This window comes from Trachurus trachurus (genome assembly GCF_905171665.1).
Source record: "Trachurus trachurus genome assembly, chromosome: 13".
NCBI lineage: Eukaryota > Metazoa > Chordata > Actinopteri > Carangiformes > Carangidae > Trachurus > Trachurus trachurus.
Window position 1 is genome coordinate 19,691,597 of NC_139892.1, and position 24,856 is coordinate 19,716,452.

General features: G+C 40.7%; 2 protein-coding genes across 2 annotated transcripts; one reads left to right on the plus strand and one right to left on the minus strand.

Annotated features, from left to right (window-relative positions):
- Positions 1 to 508: 508 nt before the first annotated feature.
- msantd4 (Myb/SANT-like DNA-binding domain containing 4 with coiled-coils) lies at positions 509 to 6,330 on the minus strand (the record flags this gene model as incomplete). The annotated part of the gene is given in 6 exon segments (XM_083985630.1): positions 509 to 1,931; positions 1,934 to 2,609; positions 3,818 to 4,117; positions 4,227 to 4,322; positions 5,094 to 5,256; positions 6,302 to 6,330. Coding segments are annotated over 6 exon segments (1,356 nt in total). The 3' UTR covers positions 509 to 1,839.
- A 2,940-nt stretch (positions 6,331 to 9,270) lies between these two features.
- aasdhppt (aminoadipate-semialdehyde dehydrogenase-phosphopantetheinyl transferase) lies at positions 9,271 to 18,215 on the plus strand. The gene is made up of 7 exons (XM_083984645.1): positions 9,271 to 9,720; positions 10,341 to 10,454; positions 11,144 to 11,264; positions 12,031 to 12,152; positions 12,886 to 13,047; positions 17,292 to 17,360; positions 17,534 to 18,215. Exons 1-7 carry the CDS (start codon positions 9,577 to 9,579, stop codon positions 17,699 to 17,701), a joined length of 900 nt encoding a protein of 299 aa, XP_083840771.1. The 5' UTR covers positions 9,271 to 9,576; the 3' UTR covers positions 17,702 to 18,215.
- The last annotated feature ends 6,641 nt before the right edge of the window (positions 18,216 to 24,856 follow it).

The following is a 24,856-nucleotide window of genomic DNA, read 5'->3' on the forward strand; positions in this document are numbered from 1 at the left end:
TCTTTGTCTTCTCATGCTGCCACGCCTTAGTATCTTTGTTCGGTTTAGAGTCTGAGGCTCTGTTCTGCAGTTTTAAAGCAACAAAATGCATTTATGCCATTGAGACATACTGTATATTCCAGTAAGCATTTTCAAACTGAAATGTAAAAAAAGGGGGTAGTGTCACTCGGTTACATCAGTTTTTATTGAAATCCTCAATAATCAACTCTTTAGGGTAACAGTGGCTGTGGGCCAGCGGTGGTATGCTCTCAAAGTGATCTTACATACTTGTTTCTGTCTCTCCTCATTTGCCTGCATTGATCTGGGAACCCCTGATGGGGCTTCCTGAAGAGTCAACACAACACAGACAAAGAAGTGAACTGTCTTCTTATTCTCTTTTGCAATTATTCCTCAAAGGCAGTGCTAAGATCATAAGCGATGACAGGAGAGAGACCACAGAGGCTGGTCATCAGGAGCACTACAGATTTTATTCAACTATAATCACAACAAAAATAGTTTGGAAGTTACATTTTTTTCACTCCTTTATTCCTTACAAAATTAGTAACACAGAACCACAGGGACCATAATAATATAAAAAGAGATGTATAAATGTATGTCCATGCATATTGGCGATAGAATCATAACAAAGACCATGATAAAATAAGACTGATAAAAAATAAGACTGTTGGTCAGGCCATGAGTTCTTTAAAGAAAAAAAAATGGTATTAATTAAAAGTGAAATATAAATACAATAATGTTATATAAATAATAATAAAAGTAAAAGTAAAAGGGTCATTGTAATATAAGAAAACATAACCATAGAGCAGTATTTCACTTTAATTTTCCCATCATGCAAAACCAAACATCCAGTGACTGCTCATCATATCTCTTCTTTTCCAAATGCACAAATCGTACAAGTCAAAAGCACCAGACTGTGACAGGCTTTCTTCTTCAGCACGGAGAACGTTTTCACGTTTTCACATACCGTATGTCACAGTAGGAACAGCACAGGTGTGAATAATAAAAATGATTAGCTGCCTCAGTTTCAGGATCCTCACTGTCACACTGTCAAGGCTTACTGGGACACTTAAATAGAACAGAGCCGCTGTCAGTGTTATTGTGAACACACTTCTCCCTGCTACAACAAGGCAAACACTTCTGCCGAGAAAAAAACAATGGACGTGAAATATCACTTTAAAGCTGGTGGACAAATGCACATAGTTATAAAATATTCCATGTAAATCGTATTTTGAACACAAGCACTTGGCAGCAAACATAAACAGCAAATCTCTCTATACAAGTAACAGTTGTGTGCGCTTTTGTTTTTGTTTTTCAATGTTGGAAGCTACATTATATAGGCAAGCGTCCATGCAGTAGGTGAACTGGCACAGATTTGATGCATAAATGCAGAGTAAGACACCATGATCCCATTCTGTCATATATAAACCAATACAGAAACATTCAGATGTACAGTATATCCCAGTATTTGATGTTCTACACTGAAGTGTTTTGTGCATTGGTGTATTTCCGTGGCGCTTGTTATGTGTTCAGCTTATAACCAGCTGCTTGCACCAAACAACTCATCTTCTCTGTCTGCTCTGCCACAGATTTTATGAAGACATGATAAGGCACTGCTTTATTGTGATGGTCATAAATATGTCAGCCCTTTATCTCTGTCTTCTCATTGGCCAATTTATAATCAGTAATGATCATTCAAGAGGCTCCGCACCTTCTTTAAGAACATATGTGTGTATGAAATTAGAGCTGATCAGGGAGCAGTTCTTTTCAGTATCAAAAATCCCTGGAGCTGGTGAATATCTGCTTTATTTATCATTTTCACCCTCCACTTTCTCTCTGTATTCAGTCTTTTTCTCGGAGGCTCTGATGATCTTTGTGCAGCTGCATTCTCTCTTTCTCCACCTGGAGGCGTTCTCTCTCAATCTGCAGTCTGCTGCCTCAAATTTGAAGAACTGCAGTCTCTCTTTCTCCAGCTGCAGTCTCTCTTTCTCCAGTTTTAGCCTCTCTGTCTCCAGGTCCACCACTGACATCCACCCTTTACCTTCCTTCTCTCTCTCCCTCTGTCCATCATGAGTGCAGGATAAAGAAGGTGTGGAGGATGAAGGCGGGCCCTGTTGAGGTGGCAGATTAAAAGAGGAGTCCATGTGCTCTGTTTGGCTGAGGAACAAAAGCTTCAGTCTCTCCCTCTCCACCTGTAACCTCTCTCTCTCCAGTTGCAGTCGTTCCCTCTCCACCTCCATCTGACGAAGTCGCTCCTTCTCCACCAGCAGGCGCTCTTTCTCCACGGCCAGGCGTTCAGTTTCCACAGCCAGCCGTTGCTTTTCCAGCTCCAGGCGCTGTTTCTCAACGGCGACCAGAAACCCTGCACCCATGTTTTCATGAGCGTTGAGTCCGCTGACAGCGTGAGGCGGCATTCCCATCAGGCCGCTGGTCAACGGCAGATCTCTGTTGGTGGTGGAGCTCGGAGCCTTGAAGGAGCCGAGTGTGCCTAAGTCACTGTTGGAATAAACATCACTGACATGCCCCTCACCACGTGACTCGATGTCACAGAGGAGGGAGGGAATATCATCTTCATCTATTTCTCCATCTCCCACATCACCATCACCATCAAGCTGGAGGGAGAGAGGGACAGGTAGGTAGTATTCTGTATCTCAGGGGTTTATCTTGCAAGTGATTTACACTTAATACAGTACCACTTTACACTAATAACACTGTTAAAATGAAATAAAATGGAAGATTATTTCAAGCCATTAATGATAAAAAAGAAAGAACACTACAAGTGAGTCAAACTTTCAGTTTAACCTAAATCCTTAGTAAATTAACACCTCTTACATTTAATTTCAATCTCCACCTTCTGAACCTACATGAGTCCAATCAAAAGACAGGATTAACAAGAGTCACTTCAGCTACTTAATGTGTTACATAATCACACTGATATACAGTATTAAAAATAACTACCTCTGCTGGTTAGGACATTCATTAAACTAATTAATACATCAGCAAATACAGGCTACTAGTCCTCTTATAACAGAAGTGGCTTTTGCGTGAGCTCTGTATCAAAAATAATTAAATTATCAGAGAGAATCACTGCCTCATTTTCATGCAAATGTATTCAATAGACTTCAATAGGTTTAATGGGGATAGAGTGGCGCAAAAAGTGGGTATGCACTATACATATGTGGCGACTAGGGGCACTGCACTAGGGGGGGCGCCAAAGCGATGGGGGAAAAATTATTTTGAGTAGGAATTCTCTGTATGTAGGCTACCAGCTATTGTGCGTGTGTAAATGATATCATCAATAACAGAGGCACGTTATTGATTAGGATTAGAAAAATAAAGTCTTTTGTAGTTATCTTATTGTTCAGACAATTATCAATTTTTAAATAGATGGTGAATCATAAAACAGATCAATTATAAAACTTGGGAATGATACACTTGAGTTTAATGTCTTCACTCCAATATTGCTGTTGTGTGATCCAATCAATAACTGATATCCAATAAGGATATCATTTCAAATTTAATGTTTTTTATATGTGGTTTGGCTGCTATAGTTTTGAAACCTTATAAGTTTAAATAAATAGTATTTATTTCAATAGTATACTATTGAAATAAATAGTAGACTAGTTTAATTTGGTATTTGTGTAACATTGCATCCTGTGCAGTAATGTATCTGCATGTCTGCAGAAAGTAGGTAGTTGCACCCCTGTGGGGATATCTAACCTATTAAGTGAATCTATGGAATGAGGGCAAAGCTTCTGTCTTGTGTTGTTGTCGTACACTCACAAAATAAACCAATGGATGATGTGTGTCTGTCTCTTACTCTGTATTCACTCATGTCATCCTCCATCTTCAGGTCTGGCGGTGCCATTAAGGCTTGACCACTGGGCTCCCCGAGAGCCGCCAGCTCCGGCCAGTCACAGTGACAGTCCTTTGAGAGGGCTGAGAGGTCAAGCAGCTGGTCGCACCCGGATCCCAAACAAGCTGCCTCCTGTTCAGGGGATGACTGGTCATACTCCGTCTTTGGGGCAAAAGACGAGGATGAGGAGAAGGAGAGAGAGAGCTCGGCCTGAAGCTGTTTCCTCTTCATCAGTGCACGCCAGTCCAGGTAACGTCTTTTCACCTGCAGAGGATGAGTTATTTACCCAGCAGCTTTTTAATGTCGCTACATCTGAGAGAACTTAAGACTAGAAGATGATAAAAGCGTGACTTGAACACAGAGATAAACAAACCTCAGCAGCGGTTCGTAGTTCACCCTCCCCCAGTGAGTTGACTCCTCGTGCCACTTCTTCCCATGCCTGTCTCTTCAGCTCATTAACAGCTGTGTTCTGTTCAGATACAGAGAAGAGGAGAGTGATGGTACATGAATACGTTTTCGTCAGACCAGAGAGTACTGTCAGCAAAATAATGAAAATGCCAGTTTTCCATAAAACATAAATCTGTTAGAGAAAACTACTGGTGTGCAACTGACTGAAACTGGATTTCAGGATACGTTTTTTTTCTGCTGTTTATATATCAATCATAAGTTTTTAACACAGATTTTTGACAAATATCTAAATTTAAGTTATTTTCTAAGAAGAAAGGCCTGAGACTTATTTATACAGCAGGACATTTGGCAGGTGAAAAGTAAACCATCAGTGCTCCCTGGTGGACAATGGAGATAGTGGGACAATGCTTCTAAATTATTTTAAACATACAGTATCTTGGTATCTTCTGCACTGCAGCCTGATGTAATGTATATTTGTGACCTATCTTTGTGCTAATCTGTTAGTACTGTAGTAGTAGTGACTTGCTTTTTAGACAAGCATGTTAATGGACTTGTGTATGCCATGCTGTACATAAAATAAATCTAATAAAAATAAGTGCATCTTTTTTGTAAGTAATCAGTGAGCACACTCACTAAGACATACATGAAAAAAAATGCCAATTCAACTTTGAGGTTACAAAGAGCTGAAGAAAGGGAGAAAGTTGCTAATTAGACAGGACAGGAGAGTTGGCTAATTGGTCTTAGCTGTCGTTCTCGCTACTGTTGATCTGCTTAGCTTGGCACACACTTCAGACGACAGAGATCACAGAGAGTGATCAGAGAAAGCCTCCACCTGCTGTCTGGAGAACAACACATCCCTCCTCTTGTGGATCTCCCTGATGAGGGTCTGTGTTTCTCTCACGCTGTAGTTGCTCTTCCTTTTCCTCTTCAGATGTTTCACCTGCAGGAAATCCAGCTTGACAGCAATAAGGGGACGGAGAGACAGGGAGAAATAACTTTGTCAAGGGGAGGTGAGAGGTGCAGGTAGAAGGAGGGAGAGAAAATTAAGGAGGAAGTATTGGAAGTGAAATGGATAATGGCAAGAGGGCTATAGACAGAGAAAGGTCACAGGATAGGAGCAAAAGGGGTGACATCCCTCAGATGGAGAGCAGGGTGGATGTATTTTGTAAGGTTAGTCCATGTGGAGAAGTATAGCTTCCTCTTAAAACCACAACAGTTTTCATCAGGAAGGAACTTCACTGTCTCTCGCAGTCCCTGTGATGTTTCCCACCTGGGAGACAAATCCCAGCTGTTACACTACAAGCTGTGTAGTGGCATCTGAGACCAGAAGTTATGGAAATATCCAGCGGAAAGAAGTGTGGAAGCTGCAGTGGTCACACCAGCTGTGGTGGAGGAGTAAATCATCTGAAGCCTTGAGAGGGTTTACTTCTTGTCTTGATCAGGCCCTGGTGTGATGCAGCTAAGGCCACAGAGAATTATTATACCCAGATGTGCCGGGTTCTCCAACTATATTTTCTGGATTGGATCGCAGCCAGGCAAGTTTACAGGCTGAGAAAAACGATTACAAGCTGAAATGGTTCAGTAGTATTCCTGCAGGGAAAACAGAGAGTAGTTGATGTTCAGATTCACCACATTAAAAACCCTAAGTGTGAAAAAAGAATAATGGATGAATGATATCCTCTTCCTGGCCAAACACACATTATGCAAGCAGCAGCCAAATATTAACACACAGATTGCAAATACATAGTAAATGTAGTAAAATATATTAGGTGTAATAAGTTACAGCCACATTCTTATTGTATGGTAGTAGGTTGGTGGCAAGATGCTCCTTGTATGGGACATTTTTAAATGGAATAATTCCTATGATTCTTTATTTGTGAGTGAGGGATCCCTCTCCGACTATATATATATACAGTACTGTATCTATTTGGTGAACAAAAATGCAGATTTTTCTTTTCTTATTATTTTTTTTGGGTTGAATGAAAACGTGGTGAATTTGCAGGTGCTGACATTGTCAGCAAAGAAATACTGCTGATGTACCAATTTCTCTGCAGCACCCACACCAGCATGGCTCTTATCTCCTGTTTAGCTACTATGCCACCAATAATATAAAACAACAATATGGAAATATTTAAAATAGGGTATGGCTACGCATAAAAACATTTTTCATACATTTGGTGTGCACGTTTGTTTGTTGCCCTTTGCACGCAAAAATACCACTATTCTACACTTGCTTCTATGTTATGCCATAATGTAGGCTATATTCTAAATATTTCCAATTCAAATAACGATTTTTTTCCCAGAGATATTGAAGTCTATGAGAATCTTGTTTTCTAACCAGACGAGCAAAACACATTTTCAGAGTCGCTATCAGAAAAGTAATGTTATTTTATACAAAGCCCATCCTCCTGCCACCTCCTGCGAAGCATTATGTGTGATATATTGTGAAAAAAACTCACCTTGAGCACACAGATATACCGCAATCAAAACAACATCGGAGAAACGCAATTTTCATGCTACTTTCAGGGACGCCTCGGAAAACTGTGGTTTTCGAGTTTCAAGGTGTGCAGATTATTCAGTTACCGGTTGAAAAATGTCAGTTGAAATAGTCTTTGGTTATTATTCTTACTATTTCAGCAAGAAGTACCTCTTTACGTTTGCCATTAAATTACAGAAGAAATGGAATGTTTACTCAGAGGTTTACACAATACAATATATTTCCATAACCGGCAGAAATATGACACATTTTCCGCTTTGACCATAAAACCTCTTGCTTGCCTCTTACATGTCATATCTCTGTTAACACTGAATAAATTCCACTCCAATTCAACGCCACTGCAACGCGGATTTAAAATATTCCTGAGAGCATTTGAAGGCATCGTCTGTCGCTCGCTCTTATTGGTCAATCCTCCACCGCGCCCACATATGACGACATTGACTCTCGCCCGGGATCACTGGTGTCGCATTCAAAGTGGTTGGAGCATGGACGACCTGGTTTAATTAATAATTCTCACTTATCTGCTGCCATGACGCCTCCTGTGAGACCCTGAATGTATCAGTTGTAACATTTACTCACTGTCAACTGATCAAACCCTTAACTCCAGACAAAACCAACGACTCTATTAGACATAAGTAAATGTAACGATAAGGACCATTTTTCCCCCACCCCATTAAACATGATCAAAATGCACAAACACACCTAGCTACATGATTATATGGGTTAACCATGAGCTATAGGACATTGTCAGTTACATCATAAACTGTAGGCTACTGTATGTCCCACCCTCCACCTCTTCATTGTGCTTCAGACCAATTGACAGGGGGGTGTTCACGGGGGAAGCAGTTTTTAAAGACGAACTGACAACTTAACCTTTCCTCCTCATTGTGTTCATAACAAACCAAGCTTTGTCTCCTTTGTTCTGCATCTAATCAGGAATCAGCAGACGAGAACGGGTCCTGATATTGCATTAGTGATTTGTTGTCCTTTATCCATTCATGTTATTTTTGTTGTTAATTTGTACCTTTTATCTTTTTTGTATCTTATCTTATCTTATCTTATCTTATCTTATCTTATCTTATGAGAGTGCCACATTTTTTTTTCTCGAATTTTTGGAAGCACAATAAACTTCCTTATGTCCTTGTGATGAAGTATGGATGTAGGCCTAGGTTCACTGCAGAATAAACAAATAAAATGTCCTCATACAGATCTGAATAATTGTTTGGTTCATAGTTGGTCATTATGAAGATAACAGGAAGAGGAGGCAGCCACATGTCATAAACTGACCGTGAATGAACTAAACGATGAGAAGCTCATTGGTGAGTCAAACAATACACGGATGTCTTAACATCTTTATTAAAAAAATAAACCTAAGTCTAAATGAGGGGTATCTGTAAGAGTTAGTTCTCATTTGTAGTTCTTCAGATTTTATGAAATGTAACACAATCTTCGGAATAAATTGTATTAAATTAAAATCTTGCCATGGACAACATGTACAGTATGTAGTTTTTAGACCAGATGGATGAGGGGCAGGGGCAGTCTGTCCAGGATTTTCAGGGTGATTTTCTGCAAACCTTATCCCTCATTCAACCAACACTAGGTACTATGCGATTTTAGTCAAGATATTCCGATCTATTCATCTGAGATATTTATTTTTGCAGTGGCCACATGTGAAATGAAACAAGTGCAGAGAGCAGAGGGTAGCAGGTACGGTTAAATCATTTCCTGTTCCCTGTTTTTCATGCTGTCCGAACTAGTTAGGACTTGCATGATCTGTTTAAACAGAGTCAGCAAGTTTTGTCTGATTGATTGTCCTTGTGATCGAGTTAGTCTCTCTCCTGGCTGAAATCACCTCTATGGCCACAATACAATTCAGCAGTGTATAAAACAAAATATGAGTGCATTAAATTGAATGCAAACAGGAGGCAACACAGATATGGGTATTTTATCTCTGATGTGATAAATCCTGAGAAATATACAAATAAAACAGGTAGGCTACTGAACTGAACTAGATGTTTGTTTGTTTTTACTTCATTTGTGCACCCAATCCGTCATGAATGCAGAAGAAGAATAAAAGACAGACACTTCATAATTGTAAAGAACTGAAGCAAAAAGCCAAGGCAAAAATAGAGACTGGGATACAACCCAGGCGTAGCAGCAAACAGCCTTCTTCAGGGTGTAATCCACTCTCTATTTTTAATGATGTAGCCTACTGATCTTTTAACCATTTTAACCATTTTGTCATGAATAAGCTTTTTAATTTTTTTTGGTAGAGGAGGCTTTTTTCTTTAGGCCTAGTTCTTTGTAACTGCATGTCACTATCCAAAGAGCACCCTCGCCAGATATTGAAAAAACTCCCTGAGCACTCTGGACCTTGTTGTTATTTTTTTGTTGTTGTTGTTTTGTTTCTCTGAAAACTTGATAGGCTAATTGTAATTTTTTTGGAGTTTTTATTTCCGTGGGTCATGAACGCAGCACGAAGATGAAGGGGGCGGGGCCTGACATACTCGCTGGTTGTTGCAGCAGGGCACCGAGTTGTATCGGTTGTATTCATGCTACAAAGTGACAGGTGGAGGCCTCATCGCTGTCATACTTGGTGGTGTTTGTGTGGTTTTGTGAACCACTGAATGTCTCAGTTGTAACATTTCCACGCTGTTGTTGCTGTTGTTGTTGTCAGTGAAACTCCCTATATGCTAACACGCGATGCTAACGGTAGCTCCCTAAGTTGTGTGTGAGCAGCCTGAAGTTGAGTCAGTCGAGTCCACATGACAGTAGTGTGTGGACAGAGGTGAGGAGGAGGAGGAGGAGGAGGACAGACATGGGCTCTGTCCGCTGGGCTTTCCGCTGCGGGTCGTGGACACCGAGCAGGAGCGACTGGCTGTTCGCCGCTCGCTGCATCCAGAGAGAGGAGAAGGACCGGATCGGACAGTTTGTGTTTGCCAAGGATGCGAAATCAGCCATGGTGGGTCATTCAGTCATACTGTAGCCTATCAGTCTGACTGGAAACTTTCTGTCAGCTTGCTCTGTCATCACACTTGTAAGCAGTGGTGTAGGGCAGGCTATTCTATGTGATACGCAGTATATACCCACTTAAAATGCATTAATACAATTATTAATACCTACACCCCTGACATGGCTATTGGATATATCCAATAGCCTAGTATCGGTGTAACTTTTACACCGCACGTTTTACACCCCTGACAGGGGTGTAGCTAAAACGTGCGGTGTAAAAGTTACATAGAAGAGAGAAGAGGCATAATGTTGAAATTGCACATATTTTTCTCAAGAAATTTCAAGCTGTTCATAGCCTAATATGTTTTGTAAAAGCATAGTTTATGTAAAACATCCTAATGTCCTACTTCTTTGCACTAAACAAAGGGAAAGGTTTAGTTCTCATTATTTATAGGTTATTAGCCTATGCTCTTATTTTACTGGTCCGGCCCATCATGTGGCCCCTGAACTAAAATGAGTTTGACATCCCTGGACTATACAGATCTCAACAAATTAGACTACACCACTGCTTGTAAGATATCAATAAACCGTCCATTTGTGTGTGTGTGTGTGTCTGTGAACAACCCCCAGGCTGGCAGGCTGCTGCTCAGGAGGTTCATCTGTGAGGGGATGGGGGTCCCCTGGGCAGAGATCAGACTGCAGCGCTCTCCCAGAGGGAAACCTTACCTGGCTGCATCTCTGAAGGTTCATCACACTCTGTCTTACCTCGGTGCATCATGGGAGAAACACCTGGCTATTTAACGTCTCTAATAATATTTCACTTTTTTTAAGTCCCTCATTTAGCATTCTTAAGCTACACAGACTTAAAATTAGTATTAACAAAATAGCTTTAACACACTATGATGTCGTAAGCAGATACATACAGTATATCTTCAGTATTGTGAGTTTATTAGTGGGTATTGGTAAACAGCTCCACCTGTTAGTGGAGACTTTTCGATAACTGGATGAGTTATGCTTAGGCTATATGACAGAAAATGTACACCCATAAACCCTTATGTTGCTTTGCTAAATCATTTTTACACTCAACAGTCTACACTAAATATCTTGTAACCCTGGCCTAGATAAATCATCTTGGGTTACCTTGGATGTACATACACTATACTGTATGTAGACACAGATGGGTTTATTTACTTGCTGTGTAGAGCAGTAAAGTGTGTAGTCTGTACACTAATTCCCAGCCCAAGACATATTATGTAGAAAAACACTGCAGTCTGAATAGTTTTGTCAATTATGTTTCTGTATTTCTGTATTTATAACTTCACACAGAACCTAAGTACAGTACATCAGTTCCCTACAGATGTCTTTTTGCCTTATAGTTGATTGTATTAACTATTGTGATATCTCTGATCCCCCTTCTCACTGTCTGAACCCAGGTCAGTTCAGATGCAGGTGGCGCCTGGAGTTTCAATGTCTCCCACCAGGGGGATTATGCCGTGCTTGCTGCAGAGCAGGGGGTGCAGGTGGGAGTGGACATCATGAAGACCACCATGCCAGGTAAATGCTGAGATTAACATTTAAAGTAGCAAGAATATCAGTCAGTATTTATAGACAGAGATGAGCTTTTATAATCTGTCCCCAGGTATGAATTTACGCAAGCTGATAAAGCCGGTAAAGTATATTTCAAGGGTAAAAATACTTCCTCCTTAGAGCAGCCTGATGTCATCTCTCATTGTATTTTTCCATTTAAATTACATCCCAGGAAATCCAAAGTCACTGGCTGAAATATTATCTGAGAAAAAAAAAGGCAAAGAAAGAAATGAGACATCAAACCGCAACAGTCTGTGTCAACTGTCCAGTTCAACCATAATGAACCAGTATGACAAATGTGTTGGTTCTATCAGTGTAACAAGTATATAGCAATGTGTATTCTCCACTTTGACCACAAGGGGTCAGTGTTGTCTTGTGGATAAAAGCATCAAGCCAAGACTGCTGTGTGTGTGTGTGTGTGTGTGTGTGTGTGTGTGTGTGTGTGTGTGTGTGTGTGTGTGTGTGTGTGTGTGTGTGTGTGTGTGTGTGTGTGTGTGTGTGTGTGTGTGTGTGTGTGTGTACATAGACCCCACATGTTTGTCAGTCCACATGAATTGTAAGAACTTTGTGTGTTTGGACAAACCCGAAGAACTCAATTTTTCCTGCTTTTCCTCCATTTTCCTCTCATCTCTTGATGCCATCCCTTCATCCCTTCATCTCCCTGCTCTCCCTCCCTTCTGTCTTCATCTTTCCCTCTCCCTCCCTCCTTCCCTCCCTCCCTCCCTCCCTCCAGGTAGCAGCTCTGTGCCAGAGTTTTTCCGCATCATGACTCGTCAGTTTACAGCACACGAGTGGAGCAACATCCAATCAGCCAGCTCCGAGCAGCAGCAGCTCGCCGCGTTCTATCGCCACTGGGTAACCATGACAACCATACTACCCTTGTCGTTACATTGCATCGCTGCTGCTGGGCCCTGCAGGCGGTGTTTTTTTTTCTCCTTTTTGTGTGTTGGTGTGAGTGAGAGGGAAAATGAAACATGGCAAAATGTCATTGTCAGTGTCCTTTGAGACACACATTCATCTTTTCTTCACATTGTAACATATTGTGCATTTCATCCTAACAGACACACAATAGTCCTTTTTTTCTTTTTGTCTGTTTTCTCACACACACACACACAGATGGACAGCAACAGTAATGGAGGTGCTAAGTAAAGATGTTGTGAGATTGAGAGGGCGGCACAGAGACGTCAAACTCTGATATCATCACCACTGTGTTGACTAATGGCAGAGCTCTACGGTTGCCATAGCGATTAGCCTTGTAATACTGTTATTGTGGCTCATTGGCTGCCGAGCAGGGTTGGATTTGGCTGGACACACACACACACACACATACACACACACACACACACAAAGTCCCTCTTTTGTACTGTATACACACACACTGTTATACATGTGTGCATAGATTCCCATCTGTTGCATTTTTAAGTTTTCGCGCCGCTGAGCCAAAATGTAGGACACACACATGCACATGCACACACACACACACAGTCTGTCCTCAGCTCTGCCAGACATATAAACAATCTTTCCGTTTTTCTTTATGTGCCTATGATGATTTCCTGCCACTGATCATGTTCTCTTCCTTTCCACCAAGGCCCTGAAGGAAAGCTTCATCAAAGCCATCGGCACAGGTCTGGGCTTCAACCTGCAGAGGGTAGAGTTTCACCTGCCCTCTGAACCACTCGCAGAGGGCCGAGCACTGCGTCAGACCAAGATGCATCTAGATGAGGAAGAAGAAGAGGACTGGATATTTGAAGTATGTCTGTTTGGCAACAGGTGCAAACTACACATCCAGATTCTTTTAAAAGCATGATGTAGTCTCGCTTGTACATTGAAAACAGACTAGAGTTGTTCAGCTAACTACATTTTAGTGCGGGCATGCACAAATCCCAAAGTGAAACAGTAACATGTCTGTTTTGGAAGCAGCCTGCAATGTATTCTTCAGTTGCCAGATTTAAAGGCTTTCTGCCAAACTGCTTTATTTAAGATTCACTGGGCTTAATTCCCATTTTAGATGTTTAATTTGGATTTTGTGTTCACTGATATATAGTGTCGGAAATGGGGTCGGTGCTCGTCTAAATGCTAATTTTCAATACAAATTCACAAGGAAAAAGGTTATTCATAGGGTTTAAAAGAATACTTATTGAATGATACTGTACAGTATCTCTACAGTTTTGCCACCAACTCTTTTCATGGTTAAGAATGAAGTTTCATCTCAGTCTAAAATTATTCTAAGAACTGCTTAGATGAATGGAAATCTGAACTTTTGTTTAGGCAACACTGTCTCCATTGCAAAACAATGCAATATAATCAAAAACTGCTAAAATTGTTGTTTTGGTAGCTGTTGTACAATTATTTTAAATCATTCATTTAAATTAGTAGGATTTGAGGCTTGCTCTCTAAATCAGTATTTGCAGACTTTATGAAACCATACAGCTTTAAAGCCTTGGTGGTGCTCCATGCGAAAGTATCTGCAAAGAGAATCACAGGTGGTCCCGCAGAGATGCACACAGACTGGATGGGTGGGGGGGGTTCTCAAGTGGCCCTCCAGGCTTCCAGAGATCAGAGGAGTGCAGCTTTCTGTCAGAGCAGAGGAGTCATCTGTTACCATCACTCCTGTCCCCCTCTATTTCCCATTTCATCTCCCCCTTTTCCGCTCTTCTCTCTTCACCTTCATCCCCCCTCCTCTCCACTTCTCCCTTTGATCCTCTCTGCAATATCTCCCTCCCTTTCTTCGCCATATCTCAGGAACGCCCGGAGGGAGATTCATCAAATTGGGTACAAATGCTCACTTGGAGTCAAGGATGAGCTGATTAGATGTTGGTGGTCAGAGGTCAAAGGTCACAAAGGCTAGCAGCTGACAAACAGCTCAGAAAACATGTTTTTTGCCATAACACTAGAATTCAGCTTCTAATCATGACAAATGTTGAGCAGGAAAAATGATGTGACGTGGCAGTGTTTTAAGGGTTTAAATGTCAGCTTCACTGTGACATCACAAATTCACCAATTTTCGCTGTCCATTATTCAATGCTGGATATTGTGACCATATTCCCAGTAAAGCCGTGGGGTCTCTATTTGTCCTCCCCTTCATCCCTCAGTCCTGTCCTCCATGCCCAGTGGTAGAGGGATTAGCATGGGATTGCTAAAAGGTTACACTAGTTTGAAAAGGCTTATGTCGCCTCTCGTCTCCTCTCCCATCCTCCCCCCTCTCCCCTCGAGGTCGTAGGGGTCTAATGCTGTTTTTGTGTCTGTGTTTTCACACCAGGGAATAACAGCTCACTTGTATCGATCACAGTTTGCTGGTAATGCATGTGTCCTTTTTTTAACTGTAGATTGTAGGGCACAAGTGAAGTAACAGCAATTTACTGTACAGTATGTAGAATCTGTAAAAGGTGCAAAGGAGAAGAGATGCAGGTTGTTGCGAGAATAGTAAGATTAAATGAAGCAAAGAGGAAGAGTGAAAAAATATTAATTAGCCTATTTTTCAAAACTGAAAAATCCCCCCCACACTTTTGCATTCATTTAATATTCAGTTTAGATGAAACTTGTCACATCACCATAGTTCCATGTTAACACAAAAAATAGATCAATTGTTGAATGACACACCTTCACCAGATACACAAAAGAGCAGCTTAATAAGATTAATAGGGGCAAAACATCCAAATAGAGGATGACCAATTTGTCAATTAATTGATTAGTCAAAGAGCATTAGTATTAATCTGAAACAATTGTAATGACCATTTACTTTTCAAACAAAAATTCAAAACAATATATGACCTCACACTGTTAGTACGCTTTTGGCAACATTTTTTATTTTCTAACATTTTTCCGAGTTGGTTGCAGCGTTCATGCCTTTACTCAGCTTAAACAGAAATCTTATGTCCTCACACAAAAGGTTAAAGCAGAAGTAAGTGATATATTTGTGTTAATATAAGTCTTAAATAGTTATATCTTCCGACAGCAATCACTTACATAGAGTGTTTGGTCTGAAACACGGGTCTCTCAGTCCCTCTGCTCTGAGCCGAGGAGAAAACATTTATCGTATCCTACAGTTTTTATCCAATGAGGAGAGAGAACGGCATGCAGGGCTGTGTGTGCAGCCAAGGGACGCCGTGAATGTGGCGACGTAGGGACGAGGACTGTTATGGTGCGTTCAAGGAAACTCGTATTTTTCCAACCGTGAAGTCGTACCAGTTCGATCTGGTACGACTGGCGAGTTCACCGGTCGGAAGTTACGAGTGGCCGTTATAGTGACTTTCACCGGTAAAACAGGTCGGAAAAACACGAGTGGGTTGCCTGGAACGCTACAAAGTCGTAAGTTGTGACTTGAAGCTGTAATTTACGATTTCAAAAGCCTGCCTGGAACGCAGCATTAGCCAAAACGACCGGATCACTCACTTCTGCTTTAACTTCGACAAATAAGTTCAAAGAATTCATTGAAACCATTAAATACCGCATATAATTTACCCATGCATGGACTACCCACCCACTGTCCACGGTTTAACAAAGTGTGTAAGTTTGCTTAAGATGTTAAGATAACAGACTTCAGAATGTGCCATTGTGATTTAACCACACAAATACACAGTGAATTTGGTGTCAACGCTGAATACTATATAAAAACACAAAGGCTATAATGAATTATATTCTCATTCACCAGAAGCTCCAACTCATGCATGAAATAAAATGTCATATTTTAAATGCGTAATAACACAAATCCGCACACATGACCTCACTAACTCACCTCACTGTTACCAGATCATCTGTGTGTCTCCTCAGCAACAGCAACATATCATCATGTATGATCAGCAACTGACTGCTGTCACCTCAAGTGAATCGATTTCTCGAATTTGCGTCATATACAAATAAACACACTCAGAGCTCTGAACGTTGGCAGGGAGATGAGCAGCAGTGTTGTTGACCTCACGTCCTCTTCCTCACTGTGTGCCGGTTCAGAGGGCAGATCTAGGACTTATTGCTTCCTGCTGACCTCTGGTGATGTCACCCCCGTGGGCTTCTGCTGAGGGACATAATAAACAGGACACAGAGACAGACTGTAACCACATCAGTGCTCTCTTATTTATTATCAACAGTGTTGAAAAAACATACACAATTCTGATTCAAATACAGTTCCTGCTGATTTCTTACTCTCTGCCATTTTGTAACTAACTCACCACTACAGGCACACACACATACACACACCATGACCACCTGTTACTCCCACGTACACAAACTCAGCTTCTGGCCTTTACTGTCCGACTGTATTTTACCAGTATCAAAGGGAAAATACACCCTATTAAAAATTAGAAATATATATCACACAATTGGTATACAATGCATGGTATAAAATTGATTCAATCCCAGACCAAAATGAAGAAAAAGTTAAATGGATGTTTGTTGGGATTTCATTACAGTGGGTGTTAACATGCTGAGAAATGTGTGTATTCTTTAAAATGTGGATATACTGTAGGATGCAAATGCAATAATATTATGTTTCATGTTAATGGAAGGAAGTCAATAGTGAAGAGAAACATCCACATAGATTCACATCACGCATCATAAAGCATGTTACATGTATTACTCACGTATACTGTAGGGTGGATTTTTCCCTTCAACTGCCACAGTGACATTTTTCAGTGAATACACATCTGCTCGATGTTTCTTGGTATCGCAGGCTCCATTTTCGCTTGGAGAGCCATGTGTGACTTGTAAACGCAGCAGTTATCTGACCACACCTTCCCTCTGTCTTCTCAGAAATCATGCAGCCACATATTACATGGAGATATTCACATGTATTCAAGTGATTATGCATGAGTGGACGCAGGCTGGGTTAATATATGAAAGAACATCTGATAAGGATGAAGAACTATGCAGTTTTCATCATATTGTGTGTTGCTCTGAATTTGAATGAGCTTAAAGGTGATCTTTTATTCAGTATGATATACTAGCTATGCAGTGTGTTTGCATGTGCTCATGTGTGTGTGTGTGCGTGTCATTGTGCAGGAGAGCTTGCTGGATAATGACCATCATGTTGCTGTGGCACTCGGACCAGCAGACAAAGCACACTTGGCGGTAAGGACACAAAACATTTACATGTTCAACATTAATTTAAAAGATTTTATGTTACATTTGTTAATTTTCAGTTATTTTAAAGGCTCAGCAGGCTTTAATCAAGATTAATGATCTGTAGCAACACTTGCAGGCAGTATCTTTCTATAATTAAACCTTTCTTCTTCTATGTCCAGCCTCATCCATCATCTCTTCCTCCTCCCACCACATTTACGCTGCTGTCATTTAGCGACCTCATCGCCTCAGCTTCACCTCTGACAGAGGAGGACCCCGCCTACTGGGACAGCTTCAAGAATAAGAGTGAAGCTCCACAGAGACAGAGAGAGACACACGTACACAGATAACCACCTGTCTCACACTAAACCACACCTGTCCGTGTCCGTACACACACACACACACCTATCAGAATTGCAAAAAAGACACCCGCGTACAATGACACCCGAGCTGATTTCTCATCTAACACAAGTCCAGTGAAGATTATTTATGAAGGCGAAAATCACAAGTTTGTCTCAGAGGACTTCAGGATCTATCCAGCATGTGACGGCCTCGATCTTTAGACCCTCGGTTCAGGAACACACGAAGAACGACAGTCTGGCTATTATAATTTTTTTTTAGGAAATGTGCTGAAATCCTGATTATTGATCATCGTGTGTTGCAACTGATCTTGAACTATCTCCCCATAGGTCAATGTTTCCATTTGTCTTTTTTTTTCTTTTCTTGCAATTATTGTGAGTTAAATGCAAAGAGACAGATAAAGCATCTGAAACTGCTGCACACTCGTAAATCTTTGATCTTTCCAATTCCGTGGGCAGTATTATTAATATTATTTTTCAGATCATGATCACTTCTGAAATTCAAAAGTTTACATGTGATATTGCGTTATTTATAATACTTAAAAAACATTTTTTGATGTATTGATTTTTTAAATTTAAATAATAAATGTGTGCATGTACAGTATGTGGTGTTTACGTAAGTGTGTGTGTGAGAGAGAAATAGAGGGACATGCTTTTGTCTTTCTCCTCTCTCCCTATGTAGCTAAATGTCTCTCACCCTCGATTCTGTTTTTAACCTCGACCTTATCTCACATTCATTTTCTCCCTTCTTGCTTCCTCCGCGTTATCTCTTCCATTTTGTGTCTTTCTTCGTCTCCATCTCATCTCTCCATCTGGTTGCGCATCTATTTTAGTCGAGGACATTTAGTTGACCATCACATTCTCTCTCTCTCTCTCTCTCTCCTCTTTTTCTTTGCACCTCATTTCTCTTCCATCCTCTTTCTCTCTCTCTCTCTCTCTTACTCTCTCTCTCTCTCTCTCTGGAGGACTGCTCATACAGTAGATGCACCGCCTGTCTGCGCTTTTCTTTCAGCATCGCATTAGTTTAATCACAACCTATAATCATAAGCCTTCTAACCTGCACACACACTGTGTAATAACTGGCTATCATAGGAAGTCAGAGGTCAAATAATGTATGCAATATGTGTTTGTGGCATTGCACATCCTGCAGGCTTCCATCCCCTCCTTTGAGCTGAGGTGAACTGATACATAAACACACGAAGTGAAGTCAAGATCGATGACTTGTCCCACTGCTGAAATGAATGAGAATTTGTCATTAGATATGAATTAAAATAAGATCAATTCTAATCCAAAACAGCCAGAACATTCAAAGGAAAAGGAACATATTGATTGCTATATTTCTTATGTGGACATTCAATTGGCAGAACTGCTTTGAACTCACATATGTGAGCCTGACACTTGACACTGTGAGACAAAAACACACACATTGACGAGGATTTGTTGTTTCACCACACTTCATGTCAGAAATGAGATTTCTTTCTACCAACTGTTTTTGATCCATTTCGCAGATCAAGCTCAGTACAGTCCCTGTGGCACAACCAACGTGAATATAGAAAGCACTTTTCACCTGCCTGCCCATCAATTAATTTATATAGAATACTACTACTACTACTACTTTATGTTTTTATGGGCCGTAACAAACGCAAAAACTGATCCCAGACCTATATTGGGATTTGTTGATTATTTTTTCTAACTTGACCACTGTGTCTTATTATTTTCACATGACTGATCGTACTTTTGTCACCTCTTGTGGTTCAGGACAATAGAGGGGAATCAGGGCTATTGATGACATGGCATCTTGCTGTCCATATGGCTTCCATGTAGGTCTTTTGTAAGTGAGAGACATAGCTAAATATAGACAGTATGTCAGAGAAAGAGCGCAGTCAGTCAAGTGTGTGTAGGTGATCATGTGCATGTGCTACTGTGAATGGAAGAAAAACAGCATGAAAACACACAAAGTCGATGCCTCCAGCTGGACTGAATTACTTTGCCTCCTCGCTCACCGTCTTAAATCTTGCGTTGTGTGCAGCAGTGAAGGAGGAGAGTCGAGGCAGCAGGGTCAGACTGGAGTCACACAGGCTTTCCTCAGAGAGAGGCCTTTTTTAGTTGCCTCAAGTTTACTGCCGTGTTTTTTCTCTCTCGCTCTCTCACACATGTGGGATGGAGACGAGTGCTTTGGGCATCAGGCTGTGAGTTTAGCCTGAGGTGAGAGATGAGACCTGGCTCAGCCTGCTAGTTGAGGATAAGAGCAAAGTTTCCTTTTCGCGTCACATTAAGACTTTTACTGGTACATCTTAAAAAAAATAAGGTTAGATCAGTTTTAAAGCTGCATGAATGTTTCTTAAACTCCTGTTTTCCAGCCATTGTTGCAAAGAGTGACACCACATATGTAGGCTACTGTTTCAGGCCTAAATTTCAGATTTAAAATATTGTCTTTGTAGTAAGTAGTATGTGCACAGGGCAATAAAAAGAATATTAAAATGTTGTCTTTGGCATAATGCTTATCGATTCTACAGTATGTGTAGGGGGAATGCTGAAGTACAACGGTTTTTAAACCATGCTACTGACAGATTAAAAATGCCAACATTGCTTGGTCTAATGGTCCGTACTAGAGAGACATCCTAAAAACGAATTCATGGAGCCTCGTGAAATGTAGAAGGCCTACAGATATAAATGTAATCATCAAGATGAATTATAATAACAGTGACATTTCATCCAGCTCAAGTTGTAATTTCAAACAGTCCATACTTAGTTTCGCCTAGTGACATTCCCAGTCCCAGTTACAAAATAGAATTTAGCACGTCTGCTGTGTACGGTCTTGTCATGCATAAATATGGCAAGTATAGACATTCAGGTTTTTTTGTAACAGGAAAATTTTGACACAATAGTTCATCTGAGAAATATGCTGTCTGTTAGCTTTTGCTAAGCGTAAAGAATGGAAACAGCTCAATCCCAATAAAATCAGTTTTTATTTTATTGTTCTGTATTTATTTTATTTTGCACAGGAGGACTGTTTCCCCTCTTTTTTATGATTAGCTAACTGGTTGCTTGCTGCAGCATGTTTATCAATTTCATGGGTAAAGATTACAGTGGTGTTGATTACTCTCCGCCACAAAGCAAATACACACATTACCACATTTATGTCAAACTATGCATAGCTTGTTCATTTGTTCTTCTGGGGAGGACTGCAGGTTGACAGTCGTAACATGTAAGAACATCTCCTAACAACACTGCTGTACCCTCACACAGCTGCAGAGTCTTAGTATGATTTGTTTTAGTCTCATCTGTGGATTCTTCAGATACATCAGATCATTGTTTAAGTGATGGAGGTGGTCAAATAGGCTCCTTTGGGTCCTCAGGTTTAAAAAACAAATGATTCCTCATCCACTGCAGTCAGCACAAGTTTTATGCAGAGGCCGTAAGTGATTTACTTTGGTGTCAAAGACCAGACTTTGTAATGTCTCTTTGGCCGGCTGGAAACATACTCAAAGTTTCTCTCTCTCTCTCTCTCTTCTTTGTTCTTTCTCCTTTTCCTCATGGATACTTGATTCTTTGCTACTTCTAAGGGAGTGGGGTGCTACTTATGTGGCTGTCAGCTTGGAGTCAGTAAAGGTGGTTTATGTTGTTCTGACTGAAGCTTTCCTTTTTTCAGTCCGAGCTTTGAGCTTCACCTTTGCTCAGATATGAAACAGTGTCAAAATTGAAGTGATGTGACATGAGTTCTGCACATGATATTGATATTAGTTAGAATTTTCAGGCATTTACACTTAAATCGTGACTTTGAATAAATATTATTCAAAGGTATACAGTGTTTAAACCCATAGGTTTCCAGGACAGAGTCGTACTGTGAATAACAGATGAAATGACTCAAAACACACCGCACTAACATCATGTTCATAGCAGTTACAGCCAATCACCATGCTTCTGGTTCATTAATCAGGCCAATTGTTCATCAACAAGTGTCTAGTGAGACTAGGAGAAAATTTAGATCAGGCTTTAAATGACTTATGTGCTCTGATCACCACTCATCTCTGTGTTTTTCAGACCAGCTTTTCCTTCATGTGAAAGAGCTTCTTTCTACATCAACTGGTTGGAGTGTTTTTTTTATGTTTGTACATGTGTGTCATCAGTCATCTCTTTTGTGCAGCCCAACGTGTGATTAGAAAGTCATGCCGCATTTGACACAATCAAAACACACACTCACAGGCACAATGTAAAGTAGAAAGTTTAAACATGAACACATGTTTACACTAGTTGGCCTGTTCTGATTACAGATGCATCTGTCTGTCTGCTGCATGCTTAAATAATTGTGTGTGGTTTGTGTATGTGAGTGTGTGTTAGTAGTTTAAGGGAAACACTATCTCTTTTCATTTTCCCCTTCAGAGTACCAGTCACAGGATATTGACAATTTACTGTAAAGATGCACCATTTCTCATTTATTCTCACAACTTGATGCCGATAGCTGTGAGTCAGATATTCAGCCACCACCAAGGAAAGAAAAAAGTAGGGGACCATGGAGATGATCTTTTACTGGTGTAGCCAAAATGTGTTTTGTTGTTGTATTTCACATGACTTGATAAAACAAATATTTCTCGGAACAAATCAGCCATGCGTTTGCTCCATTTCAGTCAGCTTCAGCATTTCAGCTGGCAGTGAGTTTTCCTTGATTTTGCTCCACACATAAAACAGAAGCAGGCAATCTGCTGACTGTGTGAACTGTGTATTATGCAAAACTAAACCTAATAATCCTGTACTTACCTTAATCCTACACCTGGTACCTAAACATAAAATAAGTTAATATTCAAGGAGGAAATTTTACTCATCTTTGCAGCTCTGGACAGGTGTCTAAATATGAGCCAGAACGCCCTGACACTTCACACTCACACTCACACTCACACACACACACACACACACACACACACACACACACACACACACATAGACACATCAGCCTCTGGGACACGACATTTGCTCACCCATCTCTTACATGTGCAGAGCAAGCAGCCTTAAGACACACACACATTCGAACAACTTAATCACAACCACCGTAGCTGCCCTATTTTCCATATGTAACTGGGGCACCTACATCCTGTATTAATGAAAACCTGTGTGTGTGTGTGTGTGTGTGTGTGTGTGTGTGTGTGTGTGTGTGTGTGTGTGTGTGTGTGTGTGTGTGTGTGTGTGTGTGTGTGTGTGTGTGTTCCAAGCTATCTGCACAAATGCAATCTACTGCTGCAGGCAGAAATCTAGCATCAGCCACAAGGGCATGACGGAGAGGAGGGGGTGGGAGACGGCAACAGGAGAGTTACTGCAGTTTCCTTAGAGAGAGCTAAGGACAGGGAGGCAGAAGGAAGAGGAAATGGAGGCTCTTCAGCTAAAAGGTGAGACGGAGAACATTGTATGAGAGAGCAAACTACAAAAAAAAGACTAAAAAGGATGTATAAATTGAGAACAAAAAAAGCTGGTCACGGTTGAGGTGGGTAATGAAATGACCCCCATGCCAATAATTGAAGAGGATGTGGTAATCCCTATCATTTAATAATTATTCTCTAATTCTAATGTTGGCCTAATTTCCTATCAAGTTTGTGTGGTATATTGATGTGTTGATGAAAAGAAGGGATCACCGCTGACACGTCTTCGCTTGTATTCAAAAAAGAAGTTTATTAACAAGAAGAAGAACAGTGTACAAAAATGCCGAATCCTGGAGCATCTCTGGTCCAAAATGAGATCTCTCTCTCCTGGCCCAAAGCTCTGACCTTATATACTTTTCTAACTCCAAACACCCCACCTTCTCCAAACTAAGAAATGCAACTAATCAACAAAGACAACCTTGATCTGGATCATTTACTTTCTGGCATTTAACCTCTTGACCAAGAAAGTTAAGGTGTATAATACACTACATTTGCTTCAGAAAGTGTCCAGAATATAAAAATAGAGTTAGCCCATGGCAATAGCCCACAGCCACGTGTTTGTTGAGAAAGTTACAGGTGAATTAACCAATCACATTACGCAGCAGTTCAGCGACGGCAGCCACCACACACATGCAATGCAGGGGTGAAAGAGTATAAATGACTATTAGAAAAAGACAGATGATCTGACTTCACCACAGCTTCAAATGTACAGTAGGAAGTGGCCACAGTTTTGTTGTTTTCCTGGGTTTCCATACTGATAAATCTGAATTATCATGATGGTACAATGGTAGCCTATCTGTAAAATTAACTAAACAAATCAATAGTGGAAAATAGAAAGTTAAAGCAGAAGTAAGCGATTCGGTCGTTTTGGCTAACTTCCTGTCAGCCGATGGAGTTAGCAGTCCCCGCCCTCGTCCCTACGTCATCACATTCATGCGCATCCCTTGGCTGCACACACAGAGAGGACCGTTATGCCGTTCTCTCTCCTCATTGGATAAAGGTTGTAGGATACAAGGAAAGTTTTCTCCTCGGCTTACAGCAGAGCAGAGTGACTGACAGACCCGTGTTTCGGACCAAACACTCTATATAAGTGATTGCTGTTGGAAGATATAACTATTTAAGACTTATATTAACACAAACATTCCGCTTACTTCTGATGGGTAACATGTCAATATTGACAAAAGTTAGAGCAGTTATGTCTTTATTTGTTGCTACACTGTTTCCATGAGTTTTAAACTATAGTCACTAACAAACCAACAGTCAGTTTTCATTGTCAGAGCTATGAAAGGCACCAGAGCACAGAAAAGAGGTGAAAAGGTTGAAGGGGTTATTCTGAAACTTTTACATAGTGTGGCCGCCCTTGTGCTTTCAGTTTACTGTAGCTGTTGCCTGAAATGTTTTTGCCATTGAATAAATACAGTATGACTGCTGGTGATTTAAGTGGCCTTCAGGAATTTATTTAGTTTAAAGAGAGTTTTTTAGTTTACACATCGTCTAAATTTACTGTGCAGCCAGTTGCAGCCGTGTTTCACAGTGCACTCTGAAACAATGCAACTCATCCATATCCATAGTGTTAGCATTATTGCACGCTGATGACGCATAGCCACACCCACACCTGCATGCTTGCCACACACATACACAGTCAACACACAGGCAGAGTGATTTGTTTGGACAGTGTGAATGTCCTGTGGGAACAAACCATCACGCATCACCCCAAAAATAAACCTCACTTGAG